General features: G+C 43.6%; 2 protein-coding genes across 2 annotated transcripts in view; one reads left to right on the forward strand and one right to left on the reverse strand.

Moving 5' to 3' along the window:
* Positions 1-1,297: 1,297 nt before the first annotated feature.
* sox19b (SRY-box transcription factor 19b) lies at positions 1,298-6,704 on the forward strand. The gene is made up of 2 exons (XM_014340917.2): positions 1,298-3,069; positions 4,643-6,704. The coding sequence occupies exons 1-2, from the start codon at positions 2,408-2,410 to the stop codon at positions 4,902-4,904; spliced, it is 924 nt and encodes a 307-aa protein (XP_014196403.1). The 5' UTR covers positions 1,298-2,407; the 3' UTR covers positions 4,905-6,704.
* Positions 6,705-9,714: 3,010 nt separating this feature from the next.
* The window catches only part of mpdu1b (mannose-P-dolichol utilization defect 1b), a 5,876-nt gene continuing 3,663 nt past the window's right edge, over positions 9,715-11,927 (reverse strand). The window contains exons 3-7 of the mRNA XM_014340918.2: positions 11,475-11,607; positions 11,273-11,358; positions 10,871-10,989; positions 10,456-10,566; positions 9,715-10,278 (exon numbers count right to left, since the gene is read on the reverse strand). Coding sequence (XP_014196404.1) covers positions 10,159-10,278; positions 10,456-10,566; positions 10,871-10,989; positions 11,273-11,358; positions 11,475-11,607 — 569 coding nt within the window. The 3' untranslated portion in view covers positions 9,715-10,158. The remainder of the gene's footprint in view (positions 10,279-10,455; positions 10,567-10,870; positions 10,990-11,272; positions 11,359-11,474; positions 11,608-11,927) is intronic.

The following is an 11,927-nucleotide window of genomic DNA, read 5'->3' on the forward strand; positions in this document are numbered from 1 at the left end:
CAGGAGATAGTACGGCATAATTAAAGTAATCGAAACAGCCACATCGTACTCTATTATCATTCTTTAAGGCTCTGATTGTGAGTACTAATCAGAGCTGGCTACATTGTAGAGGTCTTTACCTTCCAATATAAAACACGTTGTTGTGATTTGGTATAAATAACATTGAAGTTATTGGAACTAAATTCGACCCAAACTCATCTGAAGCTTCTCGTTATGATTGTCTCATCAGTGTTGGCTTTAAGGACACTCTGATAACTGATGTTAACACGATTTTGGTTACGTACCAACACAACAAACACTTTTAATTCAGCTTTTTCAAACAACTTCACTTCACGGTGATAAAATTATTTTACAAAACTACCAGGGTTGTCGACATTGCTGCAGTCGTTTGCTGTGGTTCAACAAGACTCGCACATCTCCAAAGTAATCCCAGTACATTCTTGGCGACTTTCAAGCTCCTCCAAATTAAACTGTCAAGGACTTTCAATGGAATTCAAGTCAGAGCTTTTTTTACTTGTTGTTCTGAAGGTGGTTCACCATGAGGGATGTGTGTTTGGTGTTGTTGTCATGTTGGAAGATAAAGCAGCGACCCAGACCCAGCTTTGCTGCCGACTGCTTCAGGGTTCCAGATTTTCCCGATTCCTTCCACTTTGACGACATTCACAGTTCCAGACGCTCCGAAGCATCCCTGCAGATTAGTGCTCTCGTCATTGTGTGTCACTGTGGGGATTGTGTTCTTTCTTCAAACATAAGCAGCGTCTCTATGGCTAGTTCTCTCTGACCAAAGGACGGGCTTCCAGTGTGCATAGTCTTTCTCCAGGTTGTCTTTAGCGTATCTCGGTCTGACTTGAAGGTGTCTGCACAGTTTCCATTGCTCTGCTTCCTGTGCAGGGTGCAAGTAACTGTCTTCCTTGAAATAACAATTGTGACTGTCCTACTGGCTTCACTTGTGTGTCGGCACTTGTTCTGGGATCTTTGGATGCATCTCTCACTAGTCTTTTACTTCCTACCTCTGTAAGGCTTGTTCTGGCTCTCTTTGAGTTTCTCGATGATACTTCCACTCCAGTTCTTGACAGTTGGAACTTTTCATATCCACCTCCTGAGTTATGAACACCAACATATCTTTTCCTCAAGCTAAACTGATTTCTTTCGTTCTTGGCATGAAGCTTTCTAAAGCTGCAGCTCAAACTTCTGTTGGATGTAAACTAGAAGATAAGCCTCAGTCAGATTTTACCAGCTATAAGTTTTACAAAGCCATTGCACACCCATGGTTTGTGCTATTACTCAATAACATGGTTAGTTTTCAGGAGCTATTTTTGAATAATTCTGTTACTGTGTGCAAATAATTTACTCTTTCTAGAAAAACTTTTAGGTTTGAAATGCTAAGTTGAAAGTCTCTTGCTCTTTTAAAAACTCTGGAACCACAGCTGCGTGTGTGAAACAGTCCCGGCAGGCTGTGCGACACAATATGTCTCTGTTGAAATGAAATTATTGGATCTTTGATGGTTTTTCTCTTGCACCTCCCCAACCAACCAGCGGCAGCATGCGCTCCTCTCTCAGCCTGGCCCTGGCTAACAGTTAGAGGGAGTTGTGTCCCCCGTGTTGCCCACAGAGGAGCTCTCATCGTTGGGGGTTTCTTTGTGATATTGTCGGACGGTTACCCCGCAGTTTCAAACACTGCTGTTGTTGTGCTTTATAAATGAAATCGGACTGGTTATAAACACAAAACCCTGTTTGCTCTTTTAGTTTTTGTTGTTTGTACTATTTCAACTTTCATGATTATAGATACATTTATATTTGCGGATCTTTCGAACCATATTTTAAGCCCGGAGACGCGTGACAGCCTGCGTGGCTGCCTCCACAGACAACTTTGCTAAAACCTCGTTTTCAGTATATAGTTTACAGTTGCCCGGGGATTATTAAGATCGTCTTGTCTTACTGGAATGCTTCCTCTCACCAACTCCGTCATCAACAAGTGTCTCACGCACCCCCGGAGCCCTTTCATTTGCAAATGCACACGCACAGAATGAAGCTTTTTGCCATTCCCATTGGTTCATGCCTGACTGCACGAGAATAGGAGAACTTTGGGAGTGAACAGACAGATGAGTTCAGTGTGTGAGCTGGCTGTCTGACAACAAGTGGTTTTCCGTAAACTCTTTCACTGCACTGAAACCGCAAAACTTTACTGTGAAAGTGTATCTCAGTGCTAGTTTAATGACTGCCTCGAGAGACTTTTAATTTAAGAAAGGGGGGGCAGGTTGTCCGCTGCAGTCTCACGGGTGTGTCGTGCGTAAGCCCCGGGGAAACGTGTAACTAAACCTGGCCAAAAGTCGCCAGATTGACGGCGACGAAGGCTCCTGAGTGCTCGATCGTTTATTTGTAACTCAACTCTCCTACTTTTCCCAGCATGTACAGCATGATGGAACACGAGCTGAAGCCGACTGGCCAGCCCCCTTCTCATCAGACCTCCCAGGGAATGTCACCGGTCACCGGCACCATGACCGGGAGCATGGGCAGCAATGGAAACTCTCACCCGAGCTCTAAAACGGCATGCGCACCTGGAGCCGACCCCATGGATAAAGTCAAGCGGCCCATGAACGCTTTCATGGTCTGGTCCAGGGGGCAGAGGCGCAAGATGGCACAAGAAAACCCGAAAATGCACAACTCTGAAATCAGCAAGCGGCTGGGGGCCGAGTGGAAACTTCTGAACGATGCTGAGAAGCGGCCTTTCATTGACGAGGCCAAGCGGCTCCGTGCGGTCCATATGAAGGAGTACCCTGACTACAAGTACAAGCCACGACGCAAGACAAAGCCTTTACTCAAAAAAGACACTCAGGTAGGCAAGTACCCACTGACAGCGGGAAACCTGCTGGTGGCAGCGGCACAGAGCCAAGGTGGGAGCCCCAGGATGGAGAGCTATGGCTGGGGCCCCACCGGAGGATACGCCGGCATGCAGGGCGAGGCACTGGGCTACACACAGCAGCTCCACCGGTATGAGCTGTCAGCTCTCCAGTACCCACCTGCAATGACGGCGCCGCAGACGTACATGAACGGGGCCAACTCGTACAGGTGAGTGTGTGTCTGCGTTTCTGCAAAACAACAACCGCGCATGTTCCCAGCGCTCGTTAAAGATGGCAAAGCGCGCAGATACGATGCTGAGCAGCAGCGCTTAGACTGTAGGTTACTTCTTCATTGAGTTCTCCAAACTCAGGTCAAAGGTGTTAAAATCTGGTGGAAACGGAGCGTGCAATCCTTCAGTTAGTGCGACTTCATGGTTCCTTGGACTTTCACTCGGTGAATTTATTTCTCTGTGCTGAAAATCCCCTCACTGTTATATTGTTTTACATAATTTCCTTGGGGATTTATAAAGTATCCTGATTCTGTTTCAAAAAACGAGTCTGAAAAATGTCTTTTTTTACTGAATGAAAATTAAGATACCAGAAATAAGTAATGCTGCATGTTCTCTAACTGCCACAGGACTCATCATGCTGAGTTTATTCAAATGAGGCACATATGTTGCATCCATTCCCACCGAATCACAAAGAAGTCTACATATGATTGAGCAACGAGGTTTGTCTGCATTCCTCTGCCTGCAGTCTTTATCAGTATAACTTGTTGGCAAGCAGGCTTGCTCCGTGTGTGGTCCCCTGCCCACAGACCCCCGTCCAAACCATTGTCCTGTGTTAGGGGAGATTTTGCCTCCTAGCACAGATCTCATGACCCTAAACAAAGTCTGAACACTTGATAAATTTTCTGGTGTAAGGATGGATGATGCTGCAATTTATTGCAGTAGTTCCCAGTTTGATTGGTTCTGCTGACTGGTCTGCAGCTGTATCAGTCACTGCATTTTTAATACAGCAGTGGAATCATTGAAGCTTGAGATTTTTTCCTTTAAGCTTTTAAACACAAGTCGAATCCAAATTTTACAAATTTTCTCAGACAGTATTTTGAAGATTTATCTGGAACACGTATCAACTTTATAATCCATCCAGTCTCTTCCAACACTGAAAATATCTCTCTACATGTATTTAATGAATGCATTTTAGTGTCGGAAATCAAGACAAGTTTGCATCAGTGTACATTAATACGTATTTAACTATGATAGAGGATTCAGATAGAAAAGCAGATGTACTGAAAGAAAACAGCTGTGACACATAGACCAGTCATCCCGCAGTTTTCCTACAAAATCAAACATAGTCTGCTGTGCGCTCACTCATGTCTGTTGTAGAGTTCACGCTGTGGTTTGTTAACATATTGGGAATTTTTATCCGTGATGATAGCAACAAAATCCCCAGTGCAAGACAAAAATATGTTTGTATAAATTCCCAGTGTAAAAGAAGTAATTCTGTATTTCGCTCTACAGCATTATTATCTATGTTACACAGAACTGAAAATATCTGGTGCTTAAACGTTATCTGGATGTAATTACTACACTGGATTCAAATAACTACTGCAGAGTTTCCAGTAATGCAGGAGTGTGTTTGATGATAAAGTGCTGTAACTAGCTCGGTGCACACTGGTTTTTATGGTGGACAAAGACAGGACAGAATTGTAGTTCAGCAGCACATCCTGACGTTTTTATTCCAAAATAATTACGTTGTTTTGATGTTGTTTAACTTGTAATGCCGTCTTCACCCCACAGCCCCATGTCATACAGCAGCAGTCCACAGCAGCCCAGCCCTGTCACTATGTCCATGGTGAAATCAGAACCGGTGTCCCACTCTCCTCCCACGGGAACACCAAACCACCATCGGGGGGCTTTGCAGGGTGACCTCAGAGACATGATCAGCATGTACATTCCTGGACCGGGAGGAGATGCCAGCGACCCTTCGGCAGCACAGAGGGGCTACACCAGTGTGCAGCAGCACTACCTCACTGGAACTGTTCCTCTCACACACATCTAGGACTGACGAACGGTTCACGAGCAGCTAGAGAGGAGATGGAAGCGGGTGTGGAGTACTTCAGAATGTCAGCATAAAGAAGTTGTGAAGTTTTGATGATGTGTCTGCAGTACGACAAGTATCCGAATGTACTCTTTGGTGCCACGACGCATCCAGGCCACACACGCAGCGCTGAGACTCCACCCACCACCCTGCCACAGACGTCTCTCCCTGAATGTCTTGAGTGAAGCCGGGGTGTCTGTTGTACATAACATGTAATATTTTCTAGTGTTTTGTGTATTATAGAACTTGTGTTTTAGAACCACCCTAAATACTTGCGATACTGGCTTTCATTACGGTTCCAGCACAGTCAGTGCTGGTTGGACTGGTTCCCGTGGCCACGTCTTCGAATGGCGACTGTCACTTTCTGCCATCTGAAATCATGTGATAGCCACATCACCTGAGCTGCTGGCCATTCGTTAGTGCTGCTGTGATGCGTCAGCAGGAAACTCGAGAATGAAATGCACAACTTGAATAACAGAGCTTTTTAAAATCTAACTCTTTGCCATGTGGCTTTGGTTTAGTAGCCTTGTGTTAGATCTGGACTTCTACTCTTCAGTTACATTTGAATGAAATGAAACAAACTTCTGTTGGACAATCACCACCGTGTCTACGAGGAAAAGGACTGGCTTTGTGCAGTAGTACCTCCTACATGCAGTAGAAGCAGCAGCCTCAGTCAGAATCACACTTTCGGCTCTAAGATCTGACTGTGTTCACTGTGTGCAGGTGTTTTATTTGCTATAATTTAGTTTTAGGACATTTTCATGTTTCGATGCATCGATCTGAACTGAGCATGCTGAATTTATATTCATGTCCTCTTGCGCTAGGCAGGTGTAGTATTTCTTTTTCTATGCTTTTAAATAATTGAAAGGATTTTTATGTGAACTGCTAGATTTTCAGTTGGTCTTTCAAATGTCTCCATACAAGGACGCTGGATTGGAAAAAGACCAGAGTTGTTTTTAAATGAACTGTCAGTTGTATTTTTATAACTTTTAAAGAGAATGGATGCGTGTTCCTGATTAAACCTCAGAAAACCTTTATTCTTGTTTCTAAACTTTTTGCAGTAACAAACGTTGAGATAATGCTAATTTCTTTTTTAAGTTTAGTCCTGGTTGGATTCAAAGTGTGATCTTCAAACACAAGCGGGACATGTCAGTCACGTACTGTGATATAATTCTAGTCATCATAGCTGAACCTTGTCCAGCATTCGGGGTTTAACCTGCCCAGTGTCATGTGTAAGTTACCGTAGGCAGCATTTATGCAAACAGTATGTATATGAAGCTCTTAGACTAAGAGTCTGATTCCTGTTTGATGGAAAAGATTTGTGGCTTTCATAACAACATTAATAAATTAGGTATATGCCAACATGTTTCATGAAAATGAAATTACAGCAGCTCACTTTGTCTCCAATCCAATAACTCACTAATCCAGCCTTCATGCTCTCGCCGGCTTCTTAGTTTATATTGTAATCATTCATCCGTTTACACAGTGCTGAGCTGGGCTGGATTAGGTGGGGCTACAATTATATAGTGAATACAAGTAATTCTGTAAACGATTTCCCCTTAAAACTACTCAAGAGAACAATCATGAGCCACATTTACACAGACTGATGATTCTGACATTGTTTTAATACAATTTGATTTTTCACCATTTTAATGTCGGCCTAGTATTTACCTGCTTTGACACTTGAACTTTTATTGAATTATAATATTTGCATTATGAATGCAGTATGAGTGTACCCCACTATAAGCCTTAATGGAGGGTTTTGAGTACGAACGGCGGTCAGGATTTAAGTCAGCACTTTTCCCCTTTTTAAAGGGGACTGGTGTGTTTTAGATCATCATTCTGCTCCATAACCTGAAACCCTGAAGGCCGAACATCATTTCATGCTTCAGGGCACAAACTGACATCCGACATCCTCTTTTGGGGTTTTCTGGTAGAGAGCAGAACTCATTGTTCCATCAATTTGCAAATTCGTGGTTCCAGCAAGTCATCGATCCTGAAGCACCAGAGCAGCCCCAGACCATCACGCTGCAGCCATGTTCGACTGTTGGTAAGGTTTCATTTTTATGAAACGTGTCGGCTCCCAAAGTTGACACCAACAAACACTAACACATCCCTGATGGATGGGACAGAGTTACATTTCTGAATCAGACTCCTGTGATTTTCCCCGAGACTTTTTAGCTCTTTCTCACTCTGAAGTCTATGAATGCCATTTTGTCCCAGTCTGTTTCTCCCTGTTGAATCATGAACACTTAGCTGAGGTAAGTGAGGCCTGAGGTTCTTTTCATGTAGTTCTGGTTCTTTTATCGCCTCCTGGACACGTCAGCGACACAGGCTTGGAGTCATCTTGTAGGCCGGTCACTCCCGGGAAGACAGCCGCTCTGCTAAGTTCGTTGATAATAGTTGTCGCTGGAGACTTGGACATGATATCGATGATTTTGTTTCTGATCCGTTTGTGAGTTTCTTTAGATCACAACATAAAGTGTTGCTTTGAGATGTCTTAACCTTCACTTAACCTAACTTCACTTAGCCCGGTTTAAGTGATTTGTTGTTCATCAGTTCTGGCAGTAATCAGGCCTGCGTGTTAATTTATGATTTAAAAATGGACTATTCCTTTTTCACTTTGGACCGCAGGTTTGGTAACTTTGTTCCTCTTAATAAATGAAATTGTCCTTCAACAGAAGGACAGGACTTTTGTTTTACTTGGCTTATTGTTGCCTAATATGAAAATGTGTTTGAAGATCTGAAAACTGTTACAAATATGCAAAAAAAGAAGAACAGGAAAACCTTTTTTATCAGTCGTAAATTTTTGCTTTGCATCAAAAAAAGAGAATCTTTGACTTTAAAGCTGAATTGAACAAGTTTAAATTATGTTTCTCAGCATTCCAGAGACACTTTTCCTCCTACCGGGTGGAGCCATTAGCTCTGCCCGAGGCAGAATAACACTTGGGACAAAAATGAACTCAAAGCGGGAGAACACAGGGGATCATGTGATATGGGAGGATGAATTTTGGGGGCTGGGAAGGCAGGACAGGGTGTCCTCTATTGTCCCCAGAATTATTTAGAGCTCGATTATTTACTTTCTTATCTTTACCCTCTTTAAAAATTCACTTTCCTTAGTCTCTTCCTTCCTTTAGACTCGTCTTTCCTCCTCCCCCACGTCTTTCCACAGAAAAAGCGAGTGGATGGCCCGTTCGTAATTGGCCGTTTCAGAAGCACATTGTCCGTGGCTTTTCAAGTCGCAGGTGCATATAGTAAACCCAGAGTCCCCGCTCCTCCCCTGGGCGTCTTTGTTCCCACTCCCCGCTTTCCTCACTCCCCCACCGAGCAGAAAATTAGGGTTGCTTTTTAGGACTTAGTCCACAGGCTTAACCCTTTCACCGAGCAGCGCCTTTCTCATGGAAATGGGAGGGAATCACGCACTGGCTAATCGGTCACTGAGGGGAGGGGATAGGATCCTGAGGAAAGGGAGAAAAGATGAGCGCACCGAGACCAACAACAGGAGGGGCATAACAACATAGAGCACATATAAGAGACTGCAAAAACCTATAGCTTCTCAGCCCTTCAACATGACATATTTTAGGGTGACACACATCTCGATATCCATCCATCTCTTGGAAGGCGATATGGACCCTCCAAGGATGTGGACCTTTAACACTTTCCCACAACACTCTTGATTCTTAAAATGTAAAACGGGGATCTTTTAGGGAGTAGCTATAAAAAATATAAAAACCAAGAACAGCAAACCATGTGGCATGACAACAGAAGTAGCACGGGAACAATCGTTGACCATTTGTTCTAAGTGGGAGACGTTGAAGCACACACGTTGGTGTTTTTGCTGAGGTCCATGGGACCATGCGAGGATAGGAATTGGATAGAAGGGGGAGAAAGAGTAGTGTGGGAGGAGGAGGAGGTGGAGGGAGTGTCAATGGAAGGATTTTCTGGTCCAGTACATCTCCTCACCTAGCAACAAGCAATGAGGCTTCAAAAAGTGGTTGCCATGGATATGCCAAGAGTGACTTAAAAGTCTTTACAAAGAGCTGCAGTCATTCTCTGTTTGTGTGAGTGTTGTGTGTGAGCATCAGGTGGTGGTTACCAACAGAGCTTTAAAGTGTGATTCAGTGTTTACATTCAAGATTCAATTTAGTTTTATTTAAATGACAACAAATCACAACAACAACAACTCTTTATTTTGTAAGGTAAAGACCCAAAAACCTGAGATCCACAAACTCTTTGCAGGACGTGGACGTTCTTCAAAGTTAACCGGCGAGTAAATATGCACACGTTCAGCTCTCAGTCTCTGGTTTCTGCATCACTTCACTGAACTTATAAGAAAACAGGAAAAAAAACACACACACACACAAGCCCGTTCAGCTATCTTAGTGAGGACCTTCATTGACATAATGGTTTCCCTAGCCCCTTACCCTAATCTAACCATTAAAAATGAATGCCTAACCCTTACCCTAAACCTAACCATAACCTAATTGTAACCCTGACACTAAAACCACATTTTGAGCCTCAAAAAGGCCTTCAAACTTGTGAGGACCGGTGAGTGTGTCCTCACAAGTGACTGTTGGTTCTCACAAGTATAGTAGAATGCAGATTTCGGTCCTCACAAAGATAGCTAGACAGGAACACACACACACACGCACACACACGCACACACACACACGCACACGACACACACACCAACACACACACACACACTCACACACGCACACACACACTCTTTATGTGATGATGCAGAAAAGAAAAACTGTAAACCTCCAACTTAGAATCACAATCTTTTATTTCAGCTGAAGAGAAATTCAGTATAAGGATATGTTGTGTCGCTCACTGCTGTTACAATACAAATCAGGGGAATATATATGATAAACAAATGTGCAATCTAAAACCAGTGTGAACCACAATCAGGGAAACTGCATCAAAAGGAATGTAAGGACAGTGCAGGGAGGGAGAGGACTAGAGCAGCAGCTCGACCCATAATTTAGCCCCACCACCAAAGCTGTTCATCATAAAAGCTGAATGATCAGCCTGCCGTGTTACAATTTCACCTGTACGTCAGTCAGGTGCATATCTATAATACCATGTGTCCCAAAGGCTTTGTACAAACATTTCATGTGTAAGTTTGGTCTTCCAAGTTTAAAGACACACATGGTGTCTAACGAACATGTAGATGGCTCTCTGTTATCCACGTTTAGTGACGGTTATTTGTCTAATCCTCTTTTTTCTTCTGAGGTGAACTGTTCCAGTAGTAAAGGACCTGCAGAGTAATAATGCCGTTACAGGTTGAGGATATGACGTAGGTGAGCGCCATCAGTGAGTCTCCAGTTTCCTGTAAAAAGACAGCATAAAGCTCAATCATTTACTTTTTGCAGAATGTGGACCATGTGTCTATAATGAGATCTTAGTTCACTAAAGAGCTAACGCTCTGATGAGGAATGGTCCCCGTAAAAACTGCTCAAACCAGGGCAAAGACACGGAGGTGTGCGTTGTATTTTAATCGTCTCACCTGTACTGAGGTAAAGATGCGTGCGAGGGACCCAGCGAACAGCAGGAAAACAGACACGGCGGAGAGCTGGCCGGTGTGACCGTTAGCGTAGTTGGTGGATGCCTGGATGAGCTGAGAGAACCGGACAGATTATCACGTGTTACTCAAGCTCGAGCGTTTGTTTGTGGAGGCTGACACGTTCTTCTATCTGCATGTTGTTAGTGGACACTGTCAAGATGGATTCATCTGATGACACGTGTTAGCTGACTTATCATACACACAATGAGGTCTTGAAAATGTATTACAAGCTAATCACTCTGAGCACTGTCAGTCTGTCTGGATGCACCGTACTGTGTTACAGGAATGCCTGAAAAGACAACGTCTGAAAAAAGCTACAGATGATTTAAAACCACGTGTGTGACGTGTGCAGGCCTACCCTCCCAATGATGATCGCCGGCATGTTGAAGGCCTGCAAGGAGGTAACCACTGACATAGGAGTCACTGGAGACAGCAGCAGCACCAGCAGGATAAAGTATATAACCATGAATAGGAGACCTGCAAGGGAAGCAACATATCGATGTAACAATGTTAAACTGAATGATTCGTTTCATGTGGAAGCACGTTTCCACCACAAAAACAAACAAACAAAAAGGTATCCGTTCAGTTAAGACTGGCTGTGAGATGTAAAATGTCTTTTTCATGAATATTTTGGTATTTAATAACATCAAGGGGAGAAGTCAAACCACATGAATACATGCTCGAGGCGACTATAAGCTCCACAAAATTCTACAACCACCGAAGCAGTTCTGGTAACAGTTCAGTTTGCATGAAGTCTTACCTGTGCTGGTTCTTTTTCCATAATGCTGAATGAGGAAGCCAATGGTGACTGTTTGCAGCATGAGGAAAAGAGCCTCACCCCAGGAACTGCAGTGACATACGGCATAAAGAAAACCTGGACCCTTAATAAACACTGATTACAATAACATGCAGAATTCAGAGCGCCTTGTGTCCATTTCTACTCCAACCAAACATGGTCCAACCTGAAAGGGAAGTTGTTGGCAACACTGTAAGCCATTGTCCCTGTGATCGCCAACAGCTCCAGCAGCACAGACTTGAAGCTCAGCCCCTCAGCACTCTTCGCTCCAAGAAGCTTTAAGATCTGAGGAAGCTTCACTGTTAAAAAACAATTGGGGAAAAAGTTACAAAATAATTTAACACACAGTACCGTACAGAAGTCCTGCACCACCCCTCGCCTCTTTATATTTTCAAGGAAAATAGTGGAAGATGGGTGCAGCAACAATCGGTTTTGGATTTGTATACAGTGTATACACTACCAGTCAGGAGCTTGAAATGGTACAAAGTGTTGAACTGTCAGAGGTTAAACAACATAATGCACATTCACAATGATACAAAAAGGTCTTTCTCAGGAACAACATGGGCTAACAGTTTGAAGCTGCTCTGCAGCAGTGCAGAAGCTGCTGCTGCTCCTGCAG

Source organism: Haplochromis burtoni, unplaced genomic scaffold, assembly GCF_018398535.1.
Source record: "Haplochromis burtoni strain Fernald_Lab_line unplaced genomic scaffold, NCSU_Asbu1 Contig_384, whole genome shotgun sequence".
Taxonomy (NCBI): Eukaryota; Metazoa; Chordata; class Actinopteri; order Cichliformes; family Cichlidae; genus Haplochromis; species Haplochromis burtoni.